The sequence below is a fragment of the Macrosteles quadrilineatus genome, unplaced genomic scaffold (genome assembly GCF_028750875.1).
Source record: "Macrosteles quadrilineatus isolate MER2022 unplaced genomic scaffold, UCM_ALF_1.0 Scaffold_9__3_contigs__length_116548681, whole genome shotgun sequence".
NCBI lineage: Eukaryota > Metazoa > Arthropoda > Insecta > Hemiptera > Cicadellidae > Macrosteles > Macrosteles quadrilineatus.
Genome location: NW_026542602.1, coordinates 50,825,447 through 50,852,150, shown reverse-complemented (window position 1 = coordinate 50,852,150; position 26,704 = coordinate 50,825,447). Strand labels below are relative to the sequence as shown.

Below are 26,704 nucleotides of genomic sequence, written 5' to 3'. Positions count from 1 at the left end.
TAACACTTCTTGAACTTTGTTTGTGATGTGACACGAAGAACCGATTAATTTCACTTTGCAGTACAGTTTTGTTTCAGCGTGAAATTTTGACAGAGAATACCCTAATTTCTCACTGAGTAACATTATTGTTCTGGTCTATAGTTCAGGCAAACCTTAAGTTTCGATATTATTGTCTAATTTTAGGCCTAGTTTAGGACAGTTCAAATTTAGGTTAACTTTTCTAGCCTAGTAAACAAATTAGTTTATTAACTAGGACTAGGGCCGACCATGGTTGGTACAGAATATGGGACTAGGTCGAACAAGTCCGTTTTTTGTAGAGCCTGTGATGATTTTAAAACCTGGGCCAAGTTGAATAAGGGTCAGACGCAAGATTCCGGTCAAGATGATACATCACCTAAAAAAGTTGAAGTAAGCCCAGTTAAGTATTAGCGTATGCCAATGGTTTAATTATTCCTAGTCCTACCCACTTTTTAGTTTTTACTGAACCCAGAACCCAAATGTTCACGACTCAAAGTAACATGATAGGGCCCAGTGGAAGTTTAGGCTTTAACTTAGTGTGTGAAAGTACCTATTGTTTCCTCGTTATAACACAATCCATCCCTATTTTAGGTAAAAGGTGAAAAAGGACGTAATAATTTTGAAAACAATGAGTAAAAACTCATGTCTATTTAATTCGTAGGTAAGGCACTATTTGCTTTTGGTGTTTGGAAGGTTAAGACTGTTAAAAGGGTTGTTTTCATTATCCAACCTATTGAGGTACGACTAAGTTAGTCAAGATATTAAAAATGTTGATACTTGATGTCTTCATCTTTGACCGACATTATCGGATAGATTGCGTCAATTTATTTATATATACAATTTATACAAAAACTAATATTTAAGTACAAACACTATAGGCCTACTACAGAAAAAATTGTGGCATGGCGGTTTTGATTAATTAGGTCCAGTTACTGTATGTCAAAATCAGGATGGAAAGAGTGGCTCTTCAAGCTCGGCCAACGAGTACAACGGCCTTTTCACCAGTACTTTGAGGAGGGTCTTTTTGAAGGGCTTAATCTTCAAGTCTCTAACAGTTTTGGGAAGCGTGTTAAAAATCCTGAGATAGCGTATCGTGGGTAGCATTTTAGAGTTCTGCTAAGACGACATCGGGGCATATCAAGGTCTACTGCATTCCGTGTCCCATAAGTATGCTGGTCACTCCTTCTGTCGAAGTCAGTTTCCTTTTCCTTCAGGAGACCAAGGATGTTATACACATACTGGCTGAACACAGTTAGTACAACTGCCGTTCTTCAAAAATCGGGCGACAGTGGTCGTAATAGCCCGCAAATGTGATCACCCGAAGTGCCATCTTTTGCAGTAGTAGGACCTGTTGCGCAGCTGAACAGTGTCCCCACAGGACCAAGCCATATGTAATATGACTGTGAAAGAGGGCATGGTAAACAGTCATCAGATAAGGTAGAGTGATTTCTGATCTCAGTTTTCTCAGAAGATAAACCACACGGGAAAGCTTCACACACACCTTTTCAATGTGGGAATTCCAGCTACATTTGGAATCTATCCAAAAGCCGAGCAGTTTTACTGGTTCTTCCTCCTCCACAGTTTTTAGGCTACATATCAGAGATTGAGTTTTCTCCTCGTTGATTTTAAGCTGGTTAGCATTAAACCAGTCCTTAGCCTGGGATAGCAGGTGTTCGGCCTCCAGTTTAAGCTGAGTTATGTCTCGACCTGTGGATATAAGGGTTGTGTCGTCCGCAAACAAAAGTGTTTGACCATTTAACCCCAGATCATTTATCATGATGGTGAAGAGAAGTGGGCCTAAAATAGACCCTTGGGGGACACCATGGTTAACACTCCTCATACTAGAAGATGCGCCATACAATGAGACGATCTGTGCTCTCCCCTGCAGATAGCTCGATAGTGTATCAAGAACACTCCCTCCAATACCGTAGAGTCTCAGTTTGTCCAAAAGTATGCTATGTAACACAACAGCATCGCTTTGCTGAGGTCACACAGATTCAGGTGAACAGACTCATTGTTTTCAAAAGCGTCTGTGATTATGTTCGCTAGGTCGATTAGAGCCGAAGTCGTGGAGCGCCCTCTTCTGAAGCCATGTTGTGCGTTGCTCAAAAGGGTGTTTGCCTCCAGCCATTCTACAAGTTGCCTTTTCATAACAGTTTCAAATATCTTAGAGAAGGTAGGGAGGATTGATATAGGCCGATAGTTTGCCAAATTTGTAGGGTCACCCTTCTTAAAGATAGGAACTGTTCTAGCTGTTTTAAGGCAATCGGGAAAAACTCCATTAGCGAGGCAAGCGTTAACTAGCTTAGTGATTGGATCAACTAGTATATCCACAACAGCTTTTAGGATATCACAGGACATGCCATGAACATCTTGGCTTCTGGAATTTTTGAAATTATGCACAATACTTAAAATTTCCTGAGTACTCACCTCCGACCAGCTTGAAAGTTCTAAGGTTGGATCTCTATCCATCCGGATATGTGGTGTGTTTGTTTGCACAGCTAGCAAGCCTGAAACAATGTTTTCAGCAACCTGGACAAAAAAGGTATTGAAGTCATCTGGTGTTCTATGAACCACGGGACTAGGTCTGGACTTCCTGTGCTCATTTATTATCTCCCATGCTGCCTTGCATGTATTTGGTGAGTTTTTTATTCTCTCTACATTCCTTGCCTTCTTTGTCTCTCTAAAAGCTTTATTCATACCTACAAAAACTTGAGAGCTGGCTTGTCAGATTGAGTTGTAAGTTAAGTACTTACAGGCAAGTCTGGTTACTATGGGACAATCTACCGACCAGACTAAAACTTGTCAAACTATGCCAGAGTAGGCTCTAACTTAAATGTGTTATTTTATTCAATGTCCGTATAGGCCTATACATTATTAGTTTTTCATCTGTTTAAATTACCTAGACCTCTTTGCTAAGGGTGCTCAGCCCTACCCGTCTCACTTATCTGTCTGGAACAATCTCAATATCTGTCCTAATCCCTTGCGTCAGTGTATGTGCAAGGCCTGCATTGAGTCAGTAGGGCCGACCCTTCGGCCAGCTGCACTGCCTGAGCAAACAGGGTAGGGCTATACAGTAAAGTAAAGTAAATTGTTGGCAGCCTGCAATCGGTAACACCGCTACAGTTATGTTATATTAAGCGATTTGGCTGATTGTTAAATAGGCCTACCACTGAAATGCTTAACAACAGAAAATCCGTTAAATAGGCCTACCACTGAATTGCTTAACAACAGAAACTCCCTCTAAGGGGGTTCGCGAATGGCTGTGGCTATCGTGGTTTTACGGAAGCAGGAACTATGACTAAAAAGGGCCTTGGTACGTCAAAGAATTGTCTGGGTAGCCTTTGCTTTACTTTGAGCCTTGGTCTAAACTTTTCAGCTAGATGATGTCTTCCCTTTTTGGAGGACTTTCTGACGTTGAAGGAAGGTGTCCAGCATTGCCTTGATGGTCTCATCCATGTTTCGCAGCCAATGTTCTATGCTACTCTCTGGAAAAAGATATTGCTGAAGCAGGCGGAGCACCATCCCCCAGCTCTTCGACTTCAACGTACATATAAAGGGTTCCTCACTCATTCCTGATCAGACTTTAAGGATGGCGCCAGTGTGGAGAGACTGTCATCCTCAATGAAGGCACCATTAGTATTTTTGGCTTCATCATCAGGTGTAAACTAAAAAAGAAAAGCTTCCCTCTGAAACGCCGCCACTTCGACTTGTCTAGCAAGCCCTCTGTGCTTCCTGCCATTGACGATTCCATAAGATTTAAGCCAGGACTTTGTGCAGCGTGGAATAACTAGAAATTGGCATACCCTTGGGACTCTCCTATCCCAGTTCCTCAGGGTTCGGCTTCCGTTTTCCGAATACTGGAAATCTTTACATACCAAGAGTCACCTGAGGCAGTGCAGAGCCCCTGTCTATGCACCCACGGTACCCACTCTTTGACTACAGTAGACCCCAAAGGGGCTGACGATGCACCAAGGCATCCGTGCTAGATACACCTCAGCCCCTCTGCACAGGAAAGACACCCAAGGCAACCTAGTGTGCACCAGTCAAAAAGAAGCACGAAATCGAGGTTCGAAATGGAGTCAAAGGCGAAAGAATGAAACGATGACAACAGATTTTGAGAACCAAGCCAAAGATATGAAGAAAGCTTGGCTTCGGAGAAAGTTTGGAAGATGAAGAGAAGGATCTCCCAACCCCTGTTTGTCCCCTCTGATAAGCCGTGGAAGGCTGTGGTATTATTCTAACCTAGGAAACCATATGGGGGTTTTTGTTTGAAAAAAATGATGACAATTGGATTTTGGACCGATTGTTAAAAGAATGAATAGATGACTACAACTATTGTATTCAATTTGTATTAAAGTAGTATCACAATTTCAATGAGAGCTAACTAATTTAATTACTAACAATTAATTGATTTTACATCTTTTCATTCTTTACATGTTTAGGCCTATATTTGTGTATCGGTACTCTTTTTTTTTAAATTAAATTCACCGCTTTACATGGACACCGCACATTACCAATATTGGGGCATTTCATTATAATTCAGCTGATAATAACTAAATAGTAAATCCAGACTTTGTTAACATTTAAATTGTAAAATAGTTCTTTTCTTATATAATGGTTCTGTTAAATCGCTTAACTTTTTGCAAACAGTAAGAGGTACCCCAATTTAGACTAATGCTTTATGCTTTTCAATTCAGCTTGAAGTATCTTTAATTCCCAAAGTGCTATTAGTTAAGTATCCTAAAACTCAAACAAAAAACTAAATACCCTACTATAAATTACCCTGAAGGACTATGTCCAAAATCATGTGTTTTAGAGAATGTAATCTGTTTATTTGGATTGCCATATGTGTTCAATATCAATATCCATGAAAATTCAAGTATTTATTTACAAGATTTCATGACTTTATTTGTGTTTAAAAACTATACAACTGAGCTCAAAATTCAAAGTTTTTCTTCTAAATCTTTATATATGAACAATAACTTGAGTGGTATTGTGGTGGAATCCGGTTACTTTCGATACAATGAGGAGAAGAAGAAGTTCCAGTTATGATGAGCATAGGTATTCTGCTGTGAGTTTTGTTTTTATTTTATTTTTCCATAGCTTTTTTTACTATGGACTTTAGAGGTACCGATGCACCCTAGTTTTATTTTATTACTTTGGCTATTTGGTAAAATAATTTACTGTAAAAATCTGCTTCCTCCTAAACATTACATAAAAATACTGTCAAAAAAGTCTTTCCCAAAATATAATTCTTAGCTTCTTTATATTTTTACAAATTCTTTGCTGTAGGATTTTCCTAATAATGGGGTTTTTATATTTGCTCTCCTTAACTAGAGACAGATTTTGAATGTTGAACATTTGTCTCTAAATAAATGTAAAATAGTAAACAATCAGTCCCACATTTATTTATGTATTTTAAGAGGTTATCAGTTACAACATAATGGTGATTAACAATGATAAAGTTCTATTTTGCTTAGTTGTTAGTTGAACCAGTCATAATCTTGTGTTCCGGTAGTGATTTAAATACATCATGCCTTCGAAAGTTAAAAATCCGTACCAAGAGCTAGATGAAGCAGAAGAGGTGATCTAATCATTTTGGTTTGACAGTTAGGCCTACTTGTTAATGAATAATATTTTGTAATTATCTATTTATTAGCTAGAAACTATAACATGACCAAATAGTGGTGTTTTCAATTTCTGATTTTAGTTTTTTCTTTTATAAATAGTTGTTATAAATTTGGAATTAATCTTCAATTTGCAATAAATAACTTGTCTGTCGCATACTTTAAGCCAAGGACATGATTTAATCCAAAGCTGAAATGAGATAGGTATGGATTGGAAAACAAGTTAAAAATATCTTCTTCTAATCCTAAGAATGACAAACAGATTTTCAGCCTTGTCTTCTTAAATGCACAAAAATACCCGGGGACTATATTGTTATGTTTTTCTGTTGGCCTAAACTGTTCTTTAGGATATTGTATAACAGGAACCACATACCAAAAAATATATATAATAATTCATTTAAATATTGCGAGCATTGTTAGGTAGGTTGTGGAAAAGACCAACAAGGTCATGAAATACCCCCGCCACAGCAAACCTGCAGACTAAGCAAATTTCCATCCCAATTGGATTTTCACTTAAATATTTCCTTAATGTGCCAGATTTATTCCCTATAACACTAGGTTTAACAAGTACTTAGTTTGCTGCCACAGGGAAGGTAATAGAGTGTGGTTCTCAATAACATTTTGTATAGCTTAGTGTAAAATAAATAAATTGTCCAAGTGATCAAAAATATATTCATAAACAAGCAAACTACAACAGTTAACTTATTCCTTCAGAAGAATATAATGGGATTTTTAAATTTAGGCCTACTATATATGTTTATAAATTACCAAATTATGCCCATACTTAACTTATTGGGATTTTCAGGTTTCAGATGTAGTTAGTACCACGTCCAGTGAACATCGTAACTGCCCTCTTGATAAAGATGAGCTCGGTAAGTGTAAGAGTAGAGTGGTAATGAAAGTTTTTAACACTTATCAATAAAATTTAACTGTTTTAGCAGCTTTTACTGTTCATATGATGCAGTTAGGAATGATCTTTAAGTGTTCACCGATAATAAGGGAAATTAATTAGCGTCTCACTTCTAGTACGGTATTCATATTATTACCATTGTCCATTATTTATTGGCAACTGTACATTTTGCTTTAGCTGCAGGTATTTGCCAAATAGTAACCTACAGCAGTGCACTGTTAGTGGATATGGATAAACGGTACTGGTAATCAAAAACATGAAAAACAATAGCAAGTTTTAGCTAATTTATAAAACTTATCTATTTTATTTTACAATCACAATAGCTATATAACAGTAAAAATACCCCGCCTCTTGAAATCTGGTGTGTCAGCTGACTAAGGGTAAAAACACAGTGGAGCCGGGCAGGTCGTATACTCGCATATACGCTGGTCCCCGCATTACGGCTGGTTACCTGGAGGGTAGCTGGGACATACACACAGTGGCGCTCAGTACAGTCGCTTGTCAGCCGCTGATACTAATATTATCACTTATAATATTAGTAAGATAGGATAAACCTATGTTTGAATCCTAGTTCATTCGCTATTTCATTCTACAGATCGTTGAGTGACGGTTGTGGTGGTCCGGATGGGCTTGGTTCCACAATGGCACACGGATAAAAACCTCTGATATTAATTTGTCTATGACCATTATTGTATTTCATGTAAACAAAACAACAACCAAATAAATCAACTAAAACAAACAACACTCCGTATACTAAGAGAATGCACAGTGAAAGATCCCGCGTGGAACTTGCGAACTCGAGAACACGTGGCTGTCTAGTTCTGCTATTTGCGCATGCCCCAGTCGAGCCTTCCCCGCTTGCAGCTCCCAAACAATCGACTTGGCAATTCTTCTAGCTTGCCGCCTAGCTTACTGCTACCATGTCGGCTACCTGCTAGGCGCGACTGTATGCGTACCCATAACAACGCGTGCTTTAATTCTACATCGCAGTAAGCGAGTAAGCGACCAGCCAGGCTACCAGCTACCTGTCCTGCTCCACTGTGTTTTTACCCTAAGGTAATTCCCATTTTGACTGATTGGATTTCCACTTTAATATTCTCTTAAACATGTTTGATTTATCCTTCTTTTAAATAACATTAGGTTTAGTGAATACTTCAGTTCGCTACCACTAGAAGTTGTAAAGTGGGTTATTGATTTGAATGTTAATTTGTACTGTAGATTGGTACACAATAAACAAATTTGCTGAAAATTTATCAATAAACGTAAGCCACAACAGTTTACTTAGTCTTCGTCAGATTAACATACAAATTTTATATTTTGAGTTTTTTGGAATTTTCTCCGTGACTATTAAACGTACAATGACGCTTCAGTATACTTAACTATTTCTTTCATCAAGCTCTACAAAATAGCTTGGGAAAACTGCACAGTTTTATATTTTGAGGGTCAAAAATGGAAAACGCCAATTTTTACGCTATAACCCCATTTCAATAGTCACTTAAATTTGCATTCCTGTTGTATCAGGCCGAGCAACCTGGGGTCTACTACACACGATAGCAGCTTACTACCCTGAAAATCCATCCCAGGAAACAAGAGATGATGCCAGAATATTCTTTGAGAAGTTTTCCAAATTGTATCCGTGTAAATCGTGTGCTGACCATTTCCGTGAACAGTAAGTAGGACACTACTGAGGTGTATGTGATAAAAATAGCCTAGAATTGTTTAACACTGGATAAACTGTATTACATTAGTGTAGAAACAGTGCAAAACATGTAGCATTTTATTGTATCTTTGTAGTGTTTACCTTTGACTATTGGTACAACTAGACATTCCATCACCATGTTCAAGTTGTCGCCAGTTTTCAAGTCAAAATGGACATAGTTGAAGTGAGCCAACAACAGATTGTGCTGATGTAGATGACTGATTTTGGTAAAATATTCACTTTTTAATCAAGTCAAACTGATAAGACTAGCCTACTTATTGTAAGTTGTGGCATCTTTAGAGGTCAACAATCTAAGTAACAAAGCCACTATGTTTTAAGGGTATAATTTTCCTTTGATCCAAAAACTTTGCTGTTTGTTTGATACTGTTATGTTGTTGCATCAATAGTGAGAATATGTTATGTTGTATTGTTTAGTTTTGGCTTTTCTCATTCAGGGTGTCTAGCAACCACAAAAAGTCTGGAAATTCTAAACAATTATGACATAGTCCAGGTAGATGTTCGATAAATTTGGTCTCGCTCAGGAATATTTAATCCTACCATTAGTACTAAATTAAAGAATATTTGCATTGTGGAACAATTTTAATTAAGTTGAAAATGAAAACATAACCGAACGGAAACATGATTGTCAAATTTTTGGGAGACGTGTCGGCGGATATTCCGTTGTCATGGTAACGAATGCCGGCAGGGTGGGTTTGGTGACTTTGACACTATCAGACTGGGCTAGGACACAGGGTCATTGTAGATGAGCATACGAGTAAGACTAAAGTGAGTCCAGTAATGTCGGTGATCTTTCGTTCAAGTAAAATTCACGATTGTTTGCCACTTAAATAGGCTACAATCTAATTTACTTCTAACAAAGCGTTGCAATTGTAGAAAGAGAAGCTGATTTTCCTTGAACTTTTTTCAGGATAACTACATACCCACCGAAGGTATCGAACCAGCAGACTCTGTCGCGGTGGCTGTGTGACATGCACAATCTTGTCAACCAACGGACAGGCAAACCAATATTTGACTGCAGCAGAGTCAACGAGAGATGGAGGGACGGATGGAAGGACGGGTCTTGCGATTAGCTCACCAGATAACGTAATCTTAAGCTTTATGTAGCGTTAATTTGTGATATAAAATTTACTAGCATTGGCCACTAGTTTTTTTTTCTCCTTGGCAAAACCATATACCATACGTACTCTTGACAAAATCACATAAATATTTAAAATAAGTAAAAGGTTTATTGATGATAGTTTAGACTTGATTACAGTTATTTTAAAAGATGTTCTTCCCTCACTTAGATGAGTAATCAGTACATTTTTCTCTGTACGGTACATAATTCTAACAGTCCAATGAAAACCGAAATGATTCTATAACATTTGCCACTGTTTGATTCTTGACTGGGAATATTATACAATAGTACAATACCAAACAAAAAACTCCCTGTAGCAATCTACAATTGTGTTAAAGCCGATTAAGGTTTGTTGACTGCTTTATGGCAAAACCACCACAACAACTCAGCACAAAACATCCTTAGGTTTAAACTTGATTCACCCGTCTTTTCGTATTCTAACTTAGTCACAGACATTTACCTGGACTCTGGAAGGATCCCGGATGTCTGGGAAGACTAATTACAAATTATAACTCCAGTATATGAGTTCGTCACAAGTCAGCTCAATGAATGACTGGAGTTCCAAAACGTACTTTGAACTCCATGAATTATTCTGTGTGTTAATCTTGCCTAATTAAGTTTAGATTTATTCCCTATTTAAATTGCATTAGATTTTATAGGTACCCTGCTGTGGGTAAAGGAAAAAGTTGTTTTTCCTACAGTTACCTAACAATGTACATGTTCTCTCACTGATTTGAGAAAGCAAAGTGGCCAATTCGCTCACCAGTGAGACAATGTTAACATTGTCTCACTCTAATTACTTTGTCTCACTCCAGATTTGCAACGTGAATGCACGAAATAGTGAGCGCGTAACATGCAGGCAACGGCGTATGCGCGCGAAATACGTTGGCAGCACTGGCTGTAAATCAGCTGGTCAGCTGTTGTACTGTTGTATTTGTCACTTCACATTAAATGTTATATTAAAAGTTCACTTCTGTGTAAAAATAGGTTATGTTTGTTCATGTTTCTTCACAAATGTTTTTGTTTTATGGTAACTGTAGGAAAAGTATAATGTGCAACTCGAGTTCAAAGTACAATTGCCTCACTCGAGTAACCATTCCTCACTCGCCTACGGCTCGTGAGTAAGGATTTCTCTCGAGTGAGTCAATTGCTCACTTTTCTCACTAGTTGCACAAATAACTATTGATCAAATAAATATCCATAAACAAGCAGACTAACAGTTTTCTTTTTCTCCATAAGAATAACATAGCTATCTGAAACATAGTTTTTTTTTTTAATTTACTCCATAACCTACAATCATACAATAATGCTTCAATCAAGAACATTATTTGTTATTTTTGCTCTACACAATAGCTGTAAGCTTAATGGATATTGTATATTTTTATGTTTTAAATTTTTTCAAATTATTGGTTAGAAATTTAAGAAAAGGTAAAAATATGAAAAAAAAAACTATTGGACATTTCAAACCCCATAACACTCAGTTCCCATTCATGCCAAATTTCATCGAAATCAAACCAAAATTACTTGAGTTATAGTAGTGTTTATGGACAGGACATATAAGTAGAAGTTTAGGATATGTTGCTTTGCGTCTGATACATATGACGTTGGAGCTCTAGCCTTCAGAATAGATAGACATGCAATATAAAATAAAACCATCTATAAAACTACAGTTCTTAGGAGTTAAAAAATAACACAATATTGAAAAGTTACTACAAATTGTTTATTCAAAAACGTTTCACTAACAATAAAAATATTTTAAAATGATTTCTCATTTTGGTAACTAAAATAATACAAAATTTAAAGTAGCTGCCAAAATAATTAAAGTACTCATTTTTACAAGGCTTTAGCAAAAGACCAAAATATACCTACAGTACTTGGAAAATTTGATAAGTTACTTTTCTGTAATTTTATCATTAAGTTCACTAAATTAAGTATAATGAATTAATTAAGTACAGTACACGAATTAAGTCATCATTTAGACTTCAATATTTGCAGACTGGTTCATTTAGAAAGCAGCACAATTTATATTTTGACATAGTCCTAGTACAAAATATCTGTGGAAAATAGGCTAATTTGTAACAGTTTATTCTGTTATACACTTATAATTAAACAACACTTGAACTAAAAATAATTGATTTAAAACAATTTTAAATAACTGTTTTATTGACAATACAAAATTAAGGAGTTTACATGTTTGTTAAAAACCATTCCATTTTGTAAAAAACCCAACAAAACTTAAGGTAATAACTTACTCACAAACAAAATTTTAGTTCATACCATTAATGGTTTGTTTGTACCAGGATATTTCAATTGTGAAAGTATGGTTCATGGTGTTAAAAAAGAATCATTAAAAATATAGAGCTTTATCATTCTTGTCTGCATAAACCAATGTTTGATCCAGGCATTTAAATGATTGCTTGAATGTTTCAACTCAGGGTTGATAATCTTAGTTAGAACGTAGCAAAAATAAACTTTAACAAAAATAAGCAAACAGTTCCCCATTGGAAGATATCTTTTGGAAATGGAACTACTATTCATGTTAATTGGTTAGTAATTTTCAGTCTTACAATCTATTTACTCTAGAGTCATGTTGTTTGAAAGTCTAAATCTGAAAGTTTGTAGCTATTTACTATTTACACAGAGAAAGAGCTTTTAGAAAGCTCTCTTAAAGCGGTTTGCGTAGGTTTTATGATTTTGGCTTGTAGTTGCTCTGTAATCAATTATACAAAGTTCCTGATTGAAATTATCCTCTGCAAACAACTTCTCTATGCTGTTGATTGGGCGAAACAATAAATACCGGAGTATTCCGTTAAAAGAAGCAAAAGTAGGCCAAGTCAGGTCTTTGGTCTTTGAAATATTTAACACTTAGCTAATTTAAGGTTTCAGAAGACTAATGTACATTTAAAATTAAAATCACTACACTATTGTCTTTAATTAACTTAAATGAACAAATTACAAAGCACCAGAAAGAAGTATTGGTTTCAATAGCATTATTTACTGGTGATAAAGTTTATCACTTAAAAGCATATTGTGCTCTAACTTAATCTTAAGGTTTCTATAACTTAAGTAGATGTTTATTTTCTTGATAAAGAAAATGAAAAGAGATTTACGGTGAACATATATTTCAGTTTGAAATATAAAGGAGCGATATAAAGTTCCATCATTAAAACTTGGCAGTACAAAAAATACTCCTTTTGTAGAAGATTTTCTTAAATCGTAGTTTTAATCATATTTACATAATCATATTTACTATTACAGACTCATAAACAATAAAAAGTTAAATAATTCGATTTGAAATTGTATAGGCCTAAAATACACTTTTGTAACGTAACAGATTTTTAAGTACTTTTATTACATATTCGTCTGATATTTAAAACAAATACACAAAGTAGGAGTATAAAAAGATTTGGCAATATAGAGATAAAATGAACACATTTAGCAACGCTCGATTGGAATTAATCCAGGCCCGACTTAATACTATAAAAATACAGTCTTAGCTCACTAAAACTCCACAGCCTTTCTAAAGATCCATAGGAACTGCTCTCGTGCACACAGGTTTCGCTTTTTGGTTTTACAAGGGTTCGGGTCCATACTCTTTTTTCAAAAGCACATTTCCACGTTTAATTTGATTTGTGAAGTCAGTCACACTAAATGAAGAGAAAATCGCACATTTACTCTTCAACAAGTTCACAATATAACTCATGAACAAGTTTTTCACATAACTCAAGAGTGACGAGCCATACGGTTAAGTTTAAGGCGAATGAAACTTGATATTTCACTACTATAAGTGTTCATAAAATAACCTTTCTCCTATAAGGCAACGGCGGTTTTCATACATTCTCAAACATACCCGAATTAAAATATCACACCAATAATTTCCTACAACCCGAAGTAATATCGGTCACGTCATAAAACGAAAAAGCGAAGCCCATGCAATAGCGACATTCCACTAAATAATTTACAACGCGTAACAACGTATTTTAACAAGTCCAACAACAACACTGGATCCATCCTGGAAATGACCTTGGAAGGAGTCTCAAGGTCAGTAGAGGTCGTCGGGTGGAAGCTCCATGTGTCCTAGCAGTCCTCTTTTCTCTTCTTTTCCTTCCTTTCGTGACCGACTCAGCGACGCTTCCGGCTGTCGGAAGTCTGGCTCGAAACAGGGCTGTCAACACAACAAACGTGCATTAATCTGAACATTGTAAAGAAAAACATGACAATTCCACCTCTGTGCTGGTCAGTAAGTATCAATTCATATTTGTGCTGCACGGTTACCTATATCATATGATTTTATGTTTTAGTATATAGCTCTACAGAGCCCTTTTATTGAGGAAATCCCATATGTGCTAAATTAATCACCCCCTTTTAATTTTATTTTTGAGTCGCTTCTTTCAGGATGCTTGGAAAAAGTGTGGCATAAAAGGCGAGATTCCGTTTTTCATTGTTGATACTTTTCTCCCAATGTGTGAAGTAAATGAAGGGCTATTTTTAGAGGGAGGAAAAATATTGCTTTGATCACTGTTCGTTTGGGCATGGATTGTGCGGCGACAATCAGCTGGTCACTTGTACGGAAACTTTGCTCTTACGCCATTCTCCGCTTATTACCACCAGGTGTGCCTTATTAGGTGGGTCACTTATGTTCTCACAGATACCAGTTGCCATTAGGATTGTGAACAAGAAAATAGAGATACTGTGGATCTACAGAGATAAGAAGGAAGTTCTGAAATCTTTGAGATATCCATGAATATACAAAGTTCCAGAAGAACAAGGTTAACCTCCACATCTTGTTGGGATTCCACTTGATATATTTATTGGAAATACATAATTTGTATAAAGGTTCCTTTAAATTTGTCAAAATTTTACCCTGGACATAATCGTTGTGGACGTTAGCTGCTAAAAGTTAGGGGACAGTTAAAGGTGTACTGTCCCTCTAACCACAGTATTATATTGACAATTAGTTTAAAAAAGGAAAAAAATACAAACTACTCCTTTTTATAGAAGAATCCCTCCCGTCGGATACATTTGTTACCGACTCATCCAAAACAACAATGACAGCTGACCTTATTCCCCATAGTTTACGCATTCTAAAACCTGTAATGGATTTAAATTCAAACTTTTTGGGAACATTGGTTTTCCCTTTCATTGTTATCGGCTACTACTAGACTGAGCATTGGCAGTGAGTAAATACACCGTAAGTTGGTAAATGTAAACTAGCTCACTCTATGAGCTTCGTTAAAACTATTAATTCAAAAAAATTCCTCGTGGAATAACGATTTCTTGAATCAAATTAAATCAATATAGAATCAATTTAGTTTTTGAATTACATAAATTAGCTAAGTCAACATTTTAAAAACGTTAACCTAATAGGTTAAACAATGTTTTGTTGATTTGAGAAAAATTACTTCATTTCAACAAATTCTCAATGCGTCTTTGTAAGTGGTATGGCACACCTATTAGTTTAAATAAACAGTTAAAATATGTTAAGAGTACATTTTGTACAACTTATTGCCTGTGAAAATAATAGCCATTTATGACATATCTCCAGTTAGTAATTTTTCAAACTCTTCTTGGACTTAAATATTTACAACAAAATCTACATGCATTCTTTACAACTATAGATCATGCAGCAAAGCATCATACAAATGAGATTTTTCTACATAATAGCAAAATGCAAAAACAAATTTAAACATGCTAAAATGGTGGAGACCACTTGATTCTTTATTTTAAAATTTGAGGCCACCCACATGATCATAATAGGAATGTTAAGGAATAGAATAAAACAAAGATAGTATTGTAAGAATCTTTTATAAAACAATATAATAAATGTATTTGGCTTAACATTTACAATGAGATTAAAACTACTAATGTAACGTGCCTACATTTAAAATGTAATGTGTAGTAAAAGGTAAAACACTTATTTCAGTTTCAATTATTAAAATGCATCAACTAAGCCAAATGTAAATGAATGCAAACACTGTTCATTTAAACATTTTATGTTTTACTTATCATATACTACAAATGCATAACAATTTAACAACTCTAATAGGAACTCCAAGTACATCAGTCTCAAATCAAATTTTGTCACTAACAATTTTAATGTACAATTTATCGTATAATAACAACAATGATAAACTTCTAAGATCTATTTACATTGAATGAAAATGAGCAAAAGAAAATTCTATTCTACAAAGCATATAAATAATAATACAAAACCTCACTTCAAGCTTAACCTACAGCATACAACACTCAATGGTAAAAAATAAAAAATTGTTTTCAGTTATTCATACGTCTCTCTGAAAAAATATATTTTCAAAAATATGAAAAACAATATTCTCTGCAACCTCAAGCTTTTTGCTGTATTGAACATTCCCAGGCCAAACATGCTAAAAAATATACACAAGTTTTTACCTAAAGCACAACTCCATACCAAAAAAATTTGAATAAATTGTACTCTGGTAAATTCTTGTTTTACCATAATAGTTCCCTAACCTCCTCAACCACAAGAGATGTATCGTAACTGAAAACAATCGCAAGCGTGTTCTAAAGCGTTAACCGTGCATCTACGTGACAACACCATCAACGGATTTACTCACAGTTTCACAGATATTCATGTTGCAACAGTTCTCGATGGTGATCTCGCACTGTCCGTTGTCTGGTGAGGTCGGTCGACTGGTCAGCGGCTGGTTGGGGGTCTTGTTGACGATGATGCGCTTCTTGATGCGAGGTCGTCGCCTCAGCACCATCACCTTCTTGGTCAGCACTGCTACGACCATCATCAGCACGGCACACAGGGCGAGGAGCGCCATCACGGTGTAGTCCGGCAACCAGGATGTCTGTGAGACGCTGTCTACCCCACTAGGCGCTGGACAGCTGTACAAACAAATAACTTATTTGTCGGCAATACTGAGTTTACGCTTAAAAGATTATTGCAGACATTTTCCATCACAGACTAGTATAACAGATTCATGATGTTTTTGTTATCTTTGTCATTGTTGTTTTACATTCCTTTAAAGGGGTTGATTCAGATCCTGAAATGTTGTGACACTTATTTTACGTATCAGCGATTGAAAATGTCTGGAGCAATCCTTTAAACAAATCAACTGACACTGTCATGATGCTACTAGTGAGAGACCTATAAAGAGGTACCCCTGAACTTATATAGAGGTTGATGCCTCCACAGAAATTTTATCAACGAGTTCAATTCATACTTGGATGGAGTGTTGATTTTCTTTCTTCAGCTACCATGACAGAGTAATCGTAAAGGGTTAGGAATCACCTTCAATAGTAGTCGATGATGCAAATGACACACGTCTCAGATTTAACCTATCTGGTTGTGCAAAAGAAACTCATTGGAGAACTGACAGACAAGCCTATTATAATCTAGAATCTACTCTACCTGCAGACGGAGAAGGGTTGTATCTCGTCCTGAGCGGCCTGCTGACTCCACAGACTGCAGTACGTGTGACACACCTGTTGTAGACTGTCTCTCAGCTCCTGCTGCTGCGTGAAGTTGATCTCACACCTAGTGCCAGAGAATCCTGCCTTACAGTGGCACTGAGGTGTACCTGCCACACAACATCATCTCAAACTGACAAGTAAACTACTGATGTATAATATTTTCGGCTCTTTGTAAAAAGAGTTAAGAGTTACTTTTCCAGATACTAGAGGTAGGCGTTATTTAAGGTTACAGTAGACTAAAGTGAACCTATTATCCTGGACCCTGGTAATACATTAATGAAAACACTATATTATTTTAGCAACGTCCGGTGGTGTAGTCATAAATTTTCCAGTGTGGGAACTGTCACAAAAGTAACAGAAAAATATCGGGTCGCTTACCAATTTTGTTACCCTGTGTTCCTACCCGCTACACCACTAGAAACGGTGTTTAAACAAACGAATAAAATAACTATCATGCTAATATTAACAGCCAGCATCAAAAAATAATAGTACCTTGGCAATAGATTACTGGGAATACGAGTTTGTTTTCCTATCGACGCTGAGCATTTTCTAACATTGACTGCCCGAGTGAGTGAAATAACGCTGATCATGTCTTCTTATTAGCAGCAATCCAGTTTAAATTTCCTTTATGAGGAAGTATTAGGTGATAATAATAGTATTATTTTATCAATTACCGAAAAGCTAAGGTACGTTTCTGACTACAATTGCAGTCTTTCCCATCTCTACCAGATACTATTAATATTTATTTTATATGCCTTTTCTGAACAACTAAAAGACTATTTTCCCACCGACTAACTCGTCCTACTCTTCTTCTGGCTGGAGAGTAGTCAGAGTTAAATGTACATTTATCTAGTCTCTTGTGGCCTTACCTGTGAGATCTATGGAGCAAGTGCCTGTGACACAGTAGTTGTAGCAGACAGAGACCTCACATCTCTCTCCGGTGTAGCCTTCCTCACACGAACAACTCTTGCCCTGACTGCTGAAGTGGCAAGATCCGTGGACACAGTAGTCCAGACACTCATCTGCGGCAAAACACTAGCATGAGTACGAGACTTAAACTGTTACACTCTACTAACGTAGGGCTAGTTGGTGAATGTAAAATGTAACGCAAAGTACAGGTGTGATTTTGTTTTTAAGGCTTAACTGTACAGTCTACTCAATAGGGAAAAAATTTATACATACAAATTCAAATATTTCATGGTCACTTACCACTTTACCAATCACAAAGAAAGGAAGAGCGCATTGACAATGACAGTGATTGTGAAATAATTACATTTTGTGTGTATATAAATGCGTTTCCTATTGAGTAAACTCACCCACTGTACAGATAAACCTCCTTTTCCTATCATAAACAAAATCAAACCTATTCTCGCCTAGATCCCTTTCACCAAGTGTATATTACGGTAAATTATGCTTGATTTTCACCACCATTAAATAGTAGGTTTCATCACTAGGAGCGAAAGTAGTTCTTTTTAGTACGCAATCCTGCAATTGTACGATTAGGTACCAAAATTACACTTTCCTTCCATGTGATGAAAAACTATTTTCATAATACTGTGGAAATAACCTTCTAATCATCACAAAATTAGATCACATAATTTGAGGTTATACAAAGTCGCCATCAATGTTTACAGTCTGTTGTTTATAAACATAATTTAAAATATCGTGTACTAGCTGTTACAATAAGAGGACACGAAATAGAAACATTTTTAATACCATATGTTGTTTCTGCTGCCTATTATAAGTTACTTGAAAACAACGATTTTGCTTACGATTTAGAGAACTAAAAAAGGGCGTTTTTCTGACAGTATGATGAAAAGAATGTTTGTGACTTTTCCTTATGACCAAAGGGATAAAGAGAAACTTTTTAAATTTAGTATTCTGCTTGAAAATGAACCTATAGGATTGAAAATTAAAGCAGTAGTTCATCTTATCGAAAACCAGGATCACTGATCAGTGCAACAGGTACTTTAAACCTTTTTTCTCAACAACAAAATGTGAGCAAGATCTGATCAAGACATAAGATACAATAAAACAGAATAGTTTCAACATCTGTTTACTTTAGTGTATCATAATTCAAAGTAAAAAAAGTGTATTTGAGAATAATTTTGCAATTAACGTGGATGAGAATACTCACTGATCTCACAGAGTTCCCCGCTGTAGCCGGGCAGACAGTCGCAGTATTGCTGGTCTGGTAGGTAGAGTCCTTTGTTGAAACATCTGCTGGAGTTGGTCATCTGACTAGCATGGACAGGAGGCTGGGTGACTGCCTTGGTAACCGTGGCTGGGATCACCTATACATACGTTTGTATCATCCCTCAACTGTCCACAAGCCTTTAGCGGTAGGCCTACTCATGTAACGCTATGTGCATAGAACAGTTTTGTATGTTTATAACAGATTAATTTTAACATTAAGTAGGAGTCGTCTGTTATAGTTTTTGCAACACTAAGTTTTATTAATAATTTTTATTATCTTGACCCATTTTTTCTACTACAAAATGGAAGCTATTTTGTAAGGCTCTCATTGGCTTAATTGTGAGCCTAGATACTGAAGCTAATATTTGACGACTAATACAGTACTAATTGGATAACAAAGCCTCTGCTGGAACATCACCTACTCACGACTGAAACTGATGTAGAAAAAGAACAATAGAAAAGTCTCACCGTTTGGAACCAAGAGAATAGGTCAAACCTTTCAAAAACATCTATGAAAAATAGATTTGTTTGTGTAAATAATTAGTATGCCTATAGGAAGATAATGAGGCCCACCACACTGCAAAATTTATAGAACTGTGATTTCCTTACTTGGCACAATGATGTAAAAAAAAAATTATTTTTCAAAATCAAAAACTTACGTACAACTCATGGATATTATCCCTGTCATCAAAATACATGTACAATTTCCAGGTCAGCTTGATACCCTAAATAACTAAGACAACCATTCAAATATTGATCGATAGTCCTACCTTCATGACGGGTTGTATGACAGGGTTACATCCGTCATGGGTCCACTTGCCCGACTCTGCAGACACCAGGGCTAGGGGACTGTTCCTGTAAGTGACCAATTTGACAGGTTCTACTGTAGGATGGTCCAGGGACTGTCGCCAGACTGAGGTGTGGATGTGGTCAGCCCAGAACACATGACCTCCGGCTACAGCAAGTGCAAACGGCTGGTGGTCAGAACCTGCGCAAATAAGGGCAAACGTTATACAGTGAGAGAGTCTTGAGTGGGAGTCTGAAAATTGTGATCAGTCATTTTAATTTTGTCCTCAACAATATCAGACATTGTTGCTCATCAAATCATTTTGAAGTAAAAAAATCAAGTTAATTCTTAGAAACGCCAGACAGATATGCCACGAGCAGCTCGACCTAGCATCAGCCAGTAGAAGAGATGTTCAGTTGCGGAATCTCGCTAAGTTAAAGCCAGTTCTTTAAACTTTTCTAAGCTATTTTCATTATTCCTTCTGATGTAGGAAGCTTCTTTAGTTGCCTAAAAAGCATGTACAGTGTCTAAGACTTCCAATAATAATTCAAATGTTTTACGTATTTGAAAGTAAAAGGGGGATAGCAGCTAGCTTACCTTGAAAGTGTAGGTAGGCCATACAACATGTAGAAGATTTACTGTGCACACAATATTTCGTCCCCTGAGGGACTTGTCAAGTGTAGAGGAAGAGTTTACAAATTCGAGTTTACAAGTATTTGAAAGTAAGTTTACCAGCTCTACTTTTAACAAACATAATGGAAATACATTTTTTAAATGTTTTTTTAGTTTTTTATCTTGAAGTATTGACTCTCATAACAAATTCTACGAGGGTGAAAATAAACAAACTTGATTTTTACAGAACCTAACCTAACTTCTAACACTTGTACTAAATCCAAATTAATCAAACCGTTTTTACCTTCAACAACTATTCTGCGGTCTTTTCCGTTGAGGTCCGAAGACTCGATCTTGTATTGAACTCCAGGCAGCTCCTCCACCCAATACAACCTGTCGGTTTTCTGGTCAACCACTACAGCGTAAGGTAGAGCGGGGTCTACGTAGACAATAGCCTCTCTCTGCGACCCGTCCAGTAGGGATCTCTCAATACTGGGCCGAGTCCCACAGTTGGTCCAGTACAGGTACCTACAGAGAGAAACAAAATTAGATGAAACATTCAAGTTAAAACAAGGTTAGAACATGTTACGGTAGTTCTACAGATAGCACTTCAACAAAGGTCATGAAGCAAGATAAACTAGAGTAGGCCTAGTAAACATGTATATGTGTGCTAAAAAGAAAAATGGGGTTTATTTTGTTTAGTGAACAAATTAGATGTAGGCTCTTCAATCTAAAACAAGTGTTATCAAAAATAGTGATATCCTCACCCAACTTTTTTTGTAGATTCTTTTAGTTGAAGCACACTTAATATTCTTGCCGAACTCAGCTTATAGTATTAAATTAAAACGTTTTATGAATTAGGTTTCGCTTACATTATTGAAAGATGTTTAACAAAAAAGTACCAAAAATTTCAGCTTAGGACTCTATATAATAAATAAAAATCAATTTTAGGTATAGCTTGAAATTTTTATAAAAAATCTCATGAAAACGGGACAACATAACAATCAAAGACAAGAATCATATTAAGATTTATTATCATGAAGCAGCTTAAAATTTACAAAAAAGAACATGTTGAATGATGTAACAAAAGAAACAATGAAACAATAATAGAATTTTCCATCTACTCATCACTAATATTTACAAATACCATCTACAGTTCATTATATAACAAGATTAGATATTATTTTACAAATCACTACATAAAGATTCACATTAAAATAACCTGCAAAGATAAGTTATCTATTCAATGCGAACTTCAATGAATCACGTGCAATTTCTGAGATAGTAGTAGTAAAATGGTAATGCGTCGTTTCAAATAAAAACAATCTTGCAGCCTTCAGTAAAGTCAGGAAAAACCCCTGTTCTTAAATGGGTTTCTAACTACAATGGAAATATATTCAGGTTTGTGTCCTATTTTGAATAATTGTTCCCAGCAGTTTGAGATAAATTTAGTCAACTCAGGTACTTTTTATGTACATGATGAGAGTCAGGGTCATATTATGAATCTATGTGGGCAGGGCTGCTAATTCCAGAGGGCCTCTCTATTAAATTTTGTTAGTAGCTGGAGTTTAGAAATAAATCAACGATTCGCTTGGTAAATAGACCAGGTTGACAAGCTTTTACATAGTACTATTTTTATTTTTCATCAGTGGGAAGGTGGGGATCCTGTATATTAATAGGAGACACCTGTTTTACCCAAAAAATTGTAAGCGTTCCCCGCTGATAAATTTACTACTCAGCACTAATTGATCAACTAAAACATGTTGACCTTCGCCAAAATCAGGTCCGACCAAAATGGGGGAAATATTGACTTTAAAATTTTATCCTACATCTTACAAATTTTCAGCAACATCATATTGCCTCCCTTATTGCAGCACAGTAATAATAATAATCCTCACCGGTTTTACGAAGAAATAAAAAGAATCTTTTGCGGCTGCGAAAATTGTGACTAAGCAAAATCATGATTGTGCAATATCCGCAAACACTTTTGGCGATCACAAGAATTACAGATTGGCTTGAAAACCAAACCCCCCAGACGCTGTGAAATTATTTTTCAAGTTAAAAAAATAAACAAGGATTTGCTGATTACCTTTTACAGTTGTCTATGGCGATGCCCATGGGTATCTGATCTTCTACCTTGACCAGAGGTTGACCGGACTGAGGTTGGTCTATACTCGACACTTGGATCCACATGATGGAATGTCCGTGGCCGTTGGTCCAGTACAGGATACCAGTCATGTCATCATACACCACTCCCTTCACTTGGTGTACTTGCTCTGAAACGCAAATATAGCGTAAATAATGCTAGAATATATAGTAGAATAGGTAGCAACTAAACATTCCTGCGGTTAATGGAAAGTAGAAGTTGACCACAAAATTCTTAATTCAAACATTACAAAAGGGATAACATATGTTGAAATATGCCATATGGACAAACATAATTAAAAGCAAAAAAGTCAAAAGTAAACAAAAAAATCCATACATTCATAGTCTATAATAATAATATACTAGCAGCAAAACCCGTCTTTGCCCGGGTAAAATTATACAACATACAATAAGGGGTTTTAGAATTATTTTTTTTGTTTTCATATATTGGTACTACTAATCTAGAAAATTGAAATATGTTAAATAATATTTGTAGCACACGATTGCTTAAATTGCAACTTAAATATTAACAGCAATTAAATTATCCAGCTGATCATAATGTAAACAAATATGTTCTTCATCAGGATAACATGGGAACTTTAAAAGCCACTGGGGTAGAGCCCAAGGGACTTCTTTAAAAAATGTAAGGTCAGTTTGCAAATCTACACACCTAAACGAACATTTTGGTATATAGGGTTAAATCTTAAAACAAAAAAGCCTTATTGTTTACAAAGTTTCGTGTAAGCGTATTAATAATAGAGATGGATAGATTTAAAGGAATTTTTACAATAACATTTGTGAAACATTGGTTCTTAGTCAGAAAGATCGTAATTACAAGATAAACTTTCCCAGCAGGAGGTCTCCTGTTAAAGTTATGTGTTTGATCAATAAATGCTTTGTTTCAAACGGAAGTGTTACCATCATTGTTCAAGTCAATTGTGTTAAAGTTCCAGCTTCCCATACCAAATCATTAAAACATTTACTCTAGCAATGCATTGTAAATGTTAACTAGACTAAGAGATAAAAAAATACTAGATACACTGACCGGGTAGCTGGTTGATTAAAGAAAGAATTTTTTTTTTTTCTGAAACCCTTCAGTCCATAAACAAATCTTCTGACAGTTAAGGTTAAAGCAGAAGATAGTCAGTAACAAGCATATCAACGCATTCGACTTTACACGCATGTTACACTGCTACTCGTTCAAACATCATTGAACAGGACCATTGTCCAAACTTCTCAACTACGAGAAGTGTCATTGATAATTAATTTGAATTGAAATGTACAACAGATGGGCAGGTTGTATTGATTATGATGTATTGCCAATACTAGCTAATGTGTATGCAGTCTACTTTGTAGTAATACTTACTCTTCACCACAGTGTAGGAATCTACAGTATGGTTGCCAACTCGTAGATCCTCCACTTTGGGCACTGTCATAGAGAATATGCTGCCATCCGGTCTGTCGTTGTCACTGAAGTACATCTTATGCAGCTCAGAGTTGTAAGTTAACGACCTCACCTAAAAACACATTTTTGTTACTCATAGGTTACACATTTTGTGTGATACGTGTTTTGATAGTGACTAAAGTCTAAGTTTTCCTCATACCTGCATAAAGTGTCTCAGAAGAAATGTTTTCCTGCTGTTTTTGAACAATTATTCATGAATTATTCATGACCATGAATATTAATTTCGACTATGGATGGAATTTAAGTTTGCAATATGCTACACCTTCAATTTTGAACAAAGGGATAAAAATTTTAGGATTAAAATCTGAGCATCATCTATCCAACAAAGTTCTGGTTCATCCTATAAATTAAGGGCCTTCCACCCTTGCACAATCTTTGTTTTGGTTCCATAGGACAATGTGAACTTTATTAATGAAAACATTTCTATACTTCCTGTCTAGTGTTTCCACATGACAAAACTGAAATCCTGCTAACCTAAGTCGAGAAAATCATTTTTATCCCGCTTTGATATCTCTAATTCAATTATCTATAAATATTCGATTATCCAAAAATGTTCAAAAACATACCTCTTTCATCCCTTCGGTAACATTTCCCACCACGTCTCCTGACAATTCCAGGAACTGTATCTTGTCTCCGACCGCCACGGCCACATCTGCAACAGAATATACACTTCAAACACTCGGTTTTTGGTTGAAATTAGACTATGAATAGGCCCAGTAATTTTAATGAGACTCTGAAAGCATTGGTGTTATAGCAATGTAATACGATGTTGCGCCTCTCGTCTCAACTGCGATCTGACCTGATGGATGGTTTTTGGACACGTAGAGATTGAGTTTTTCCAGTGGCAATTAATTACGAGTCATTAGTATTTTAGGAATCACCGTTCCTGGTTGGGAATGGTTAGGGTCGAGTTTGTACCAGTTTTTGCTGCCCAGAAGATGGAATTGCACACACTTTAAGAAAAGAGTCTCTGCAGTGAGACCTGTCGTTACAAATACTGTTGTAGAGATGATTTTAGATAAGGACAAGTAGAAGGCAGTTGCGTCATACGTTCATGTAGTGTTTCATTCTCGAAACGAAGGATGTCTGAATGACCACTAGGTTTCCCAAAGTTTTAAATGCACCGACGGGAATTTGTTCGACCAGATCTTCTGCGGTTTGTCAAGATTTCAGTGAGTGCCCTCAACAGGGTTGCCACCCGTCCCGATTCTGCTGGGACTGTCCCGATTTCGGTTCCTTATGCCCGCATTTAAGCCTATGTTAATCTGGGGGGACCCCTCCATGTCCCTAACCTACGGTGGCAACCCTGGCCCTCATCTACGATTGTGACCAATGCATTTGCCCTGCATATAAAAATAATTATAATGGATAATAATGTCAAAAAAAGCTTTAACTTAAACATTTATTTTTTCATTTTTATTTGTTACCTACTTAAAGATTTCATAGCTTTCTATTGAAAAAGCCTAATGGCAGAAGACAATAAAACTCCTGGTAGGGTGCTTAGGTTAGTTTGAGAAAGGCGGAGTTGTGAAGAAGGTTCCATTCCAAAAACTTATGTGCAAAAAAAAAACCACATACAAAAAACCGACAATTTACAAACATCTTTATCATTTATTCAAATGGCTGGCTTTTCTAATAGTCGCCAAAAATGTATCCCTACCCTAGTGCCTAGGATACTGATTTTTTTTTACAATTTTGTAAAACATATAATTTAAGAACAATATTATGATATTGATCAAAAATCTATGAGCATAGAAAAAGAAAGAATACTTTACAACTTATAGTTATACCTACCCGTCCTACAACACCAACTACTAGGCCTACCTAAGTAAACCCAATATTTTATAGTCTGTATGATGGAACCTGTCTCCTGAGCTTTCGTCTACCTGTGGACTAACAGCTTAGCGATAGTCCCAAGTAGACGGGAGGGCATTAAGACAGGTTCCATCATACACACTATAGTCAATAGACAGGAGTGCCAGAAGACAGGTTCCATCATACACACTATAGTGAATAGACGAGAGTGCCAGAAGACAGGTTCCATCATACACACTATAGTCAATAGAAAGGTCTAGAAGACAGGTTCCATCATACACACTATAATCAATAGACAGGAGTGCCATAAGACAGGTTCCACCATACACACTATAGTCAATTACACAAGTGGACAGATTTTAACAGAGGTTATTGCGAGCTAGTTAGTCAATGGTCTTACTCAAGTAATCCTGAAATTTGAATGTCGTCAAGATGGATTAATGGATAATACACATGTATGAGATGTTAACAGAACCACTTGACTTGCTGATAAGAGGCTAGATAACACGACACTGACCTGATACAGTTTACTACGAAGATAAGTTGAAGTGTTCCCAAAGCATTTCAGTTTGCTTCTTACAACACAAACAGTTGGATTAGTCATATCATTGGTATTGGTAACATTGGAATACAAGTTAATCTAGGTAACCCATAAAGTCAGGCACTCAGGTTTTTTTTATTTAACATTACGGTGTTTGGTTTGAAATGTATTTTTTTATGAGAATAAAGAGATAACTTTAGATAAGTTAGATACAAAGATAAGTTATAGAAGTTCAAAAAGCATATTAAAATGGATAAAGCCTCCTCTTTCAAAGTAGAAGGGTGATCTGG

General features: G+C 36.1%; 2 protein-coding genes across 4 annotated transcripts in view; one reads left to right on the top strand and one right to left on the bottom strand.

Moving 5' to 3' along the window:
• LOC129002896 (FAD-linked sulfhydryl oxidase ALR) lies at positions 1–9,415 on the top strand. Of its 3 annotated transcripts, none has more exons than XM_054431008.1 (4): positions 1–408; positions 6,454–6,520; positions 8,080–8,227; positions 9,186–9,415. In XM_054431008.1, exons 1-4 carry the CDS (start codon positions 268–270, stop codon positions 9,346–9,348), a joined length of 519 nt encoding a protein of 172 aa, XP_054286983.1. In that variant the 5' UTR covers positions 1–267; the 3' UTR covers positions 9,349–9,415. The 3 variants fall into 3 exon arrangements, with proteins under 3 accessions (XP_054286983.1, XP_054286985.1, XP_054286984.1); XM_054431010.1 differs by lacking the exon at positions 1–408 and adding an exon at positions 4,878–5,092; XM_054431009.1 differs by lacking the exon at positions 1–408 and adding an exon at positions 5,515–5,605.
• Positions 9,416–11,093: 1,678 nt separating this feature from the next.
• The window catches only part of LOC129002649 (protein cueball), a 43,797-nt gene continuing 28,186 nt past the window's right edge, over positions 11,094–26,704 (bottom strand). The window contains exons 2-11 of the mRNA XM_054430621.1: positions 24,625–24,710; positions 23,960–24,110; positions 22,538–22,724; positions 20,753–20,976; positions 19,820–20,037; positions 18,991–19,147; positions 17,723–17,875; positions 16,792–16,960; positions 15,989–16,265; positions 11,094–13,560 (exon numbers count right to left, since the gene is read on the bottom strand). Coding sequence (XP_054286596.1) covers positions 13,438–13,560; positions 15,989–16,265; positions 16,792–16,960; positions 17,723–17,875; positions 18,991–19,147; positions 19,820–20,037; positions 20,753–20,976; positions 22,538–22,724; positions 23,960–24,110; positions 24,625–24,710 — 1,745 coding nt within the window. The 3' untranslated portion in view covers positions 11,094–13,437. The remainder of the gene's footprint in view (positions 13,561–15,988; positions 16,266–16,791; positions 16,961–17,722; positions 17,876–18,990; positions 19,148–19,819; positions 20,038–20,752; positions 20,977–22,537; positions 22,725–23,959; positions 24,111–24,624; positions 24,711–26,704) is intronic.

Excerpts from the sequence above, each read along its gene's own strand:
- LOC129002896 (XM_054431008.1), top strand. The coding sequence starts at position 268 with ATGGTTGGTACAGAATATGGGACTAGGTCGAACAAGTCCGTTTTTTGT. Across the intron at positions 409-6,453 it reads CATCACCTAAAAAAGTTGAA|GTTTCAGATGTAGTTAGTAC; the intron begins GTAAGCCCAGTT and ends TGGGATTTTCAG. Across the intron at positions 8,228-9,185 it reads GCTGACCATTTCCGTGAACA|GATAACTACATACCCACCGA; the intron begins GTAAGTAGGACA and ends AACTTTTTTCAG.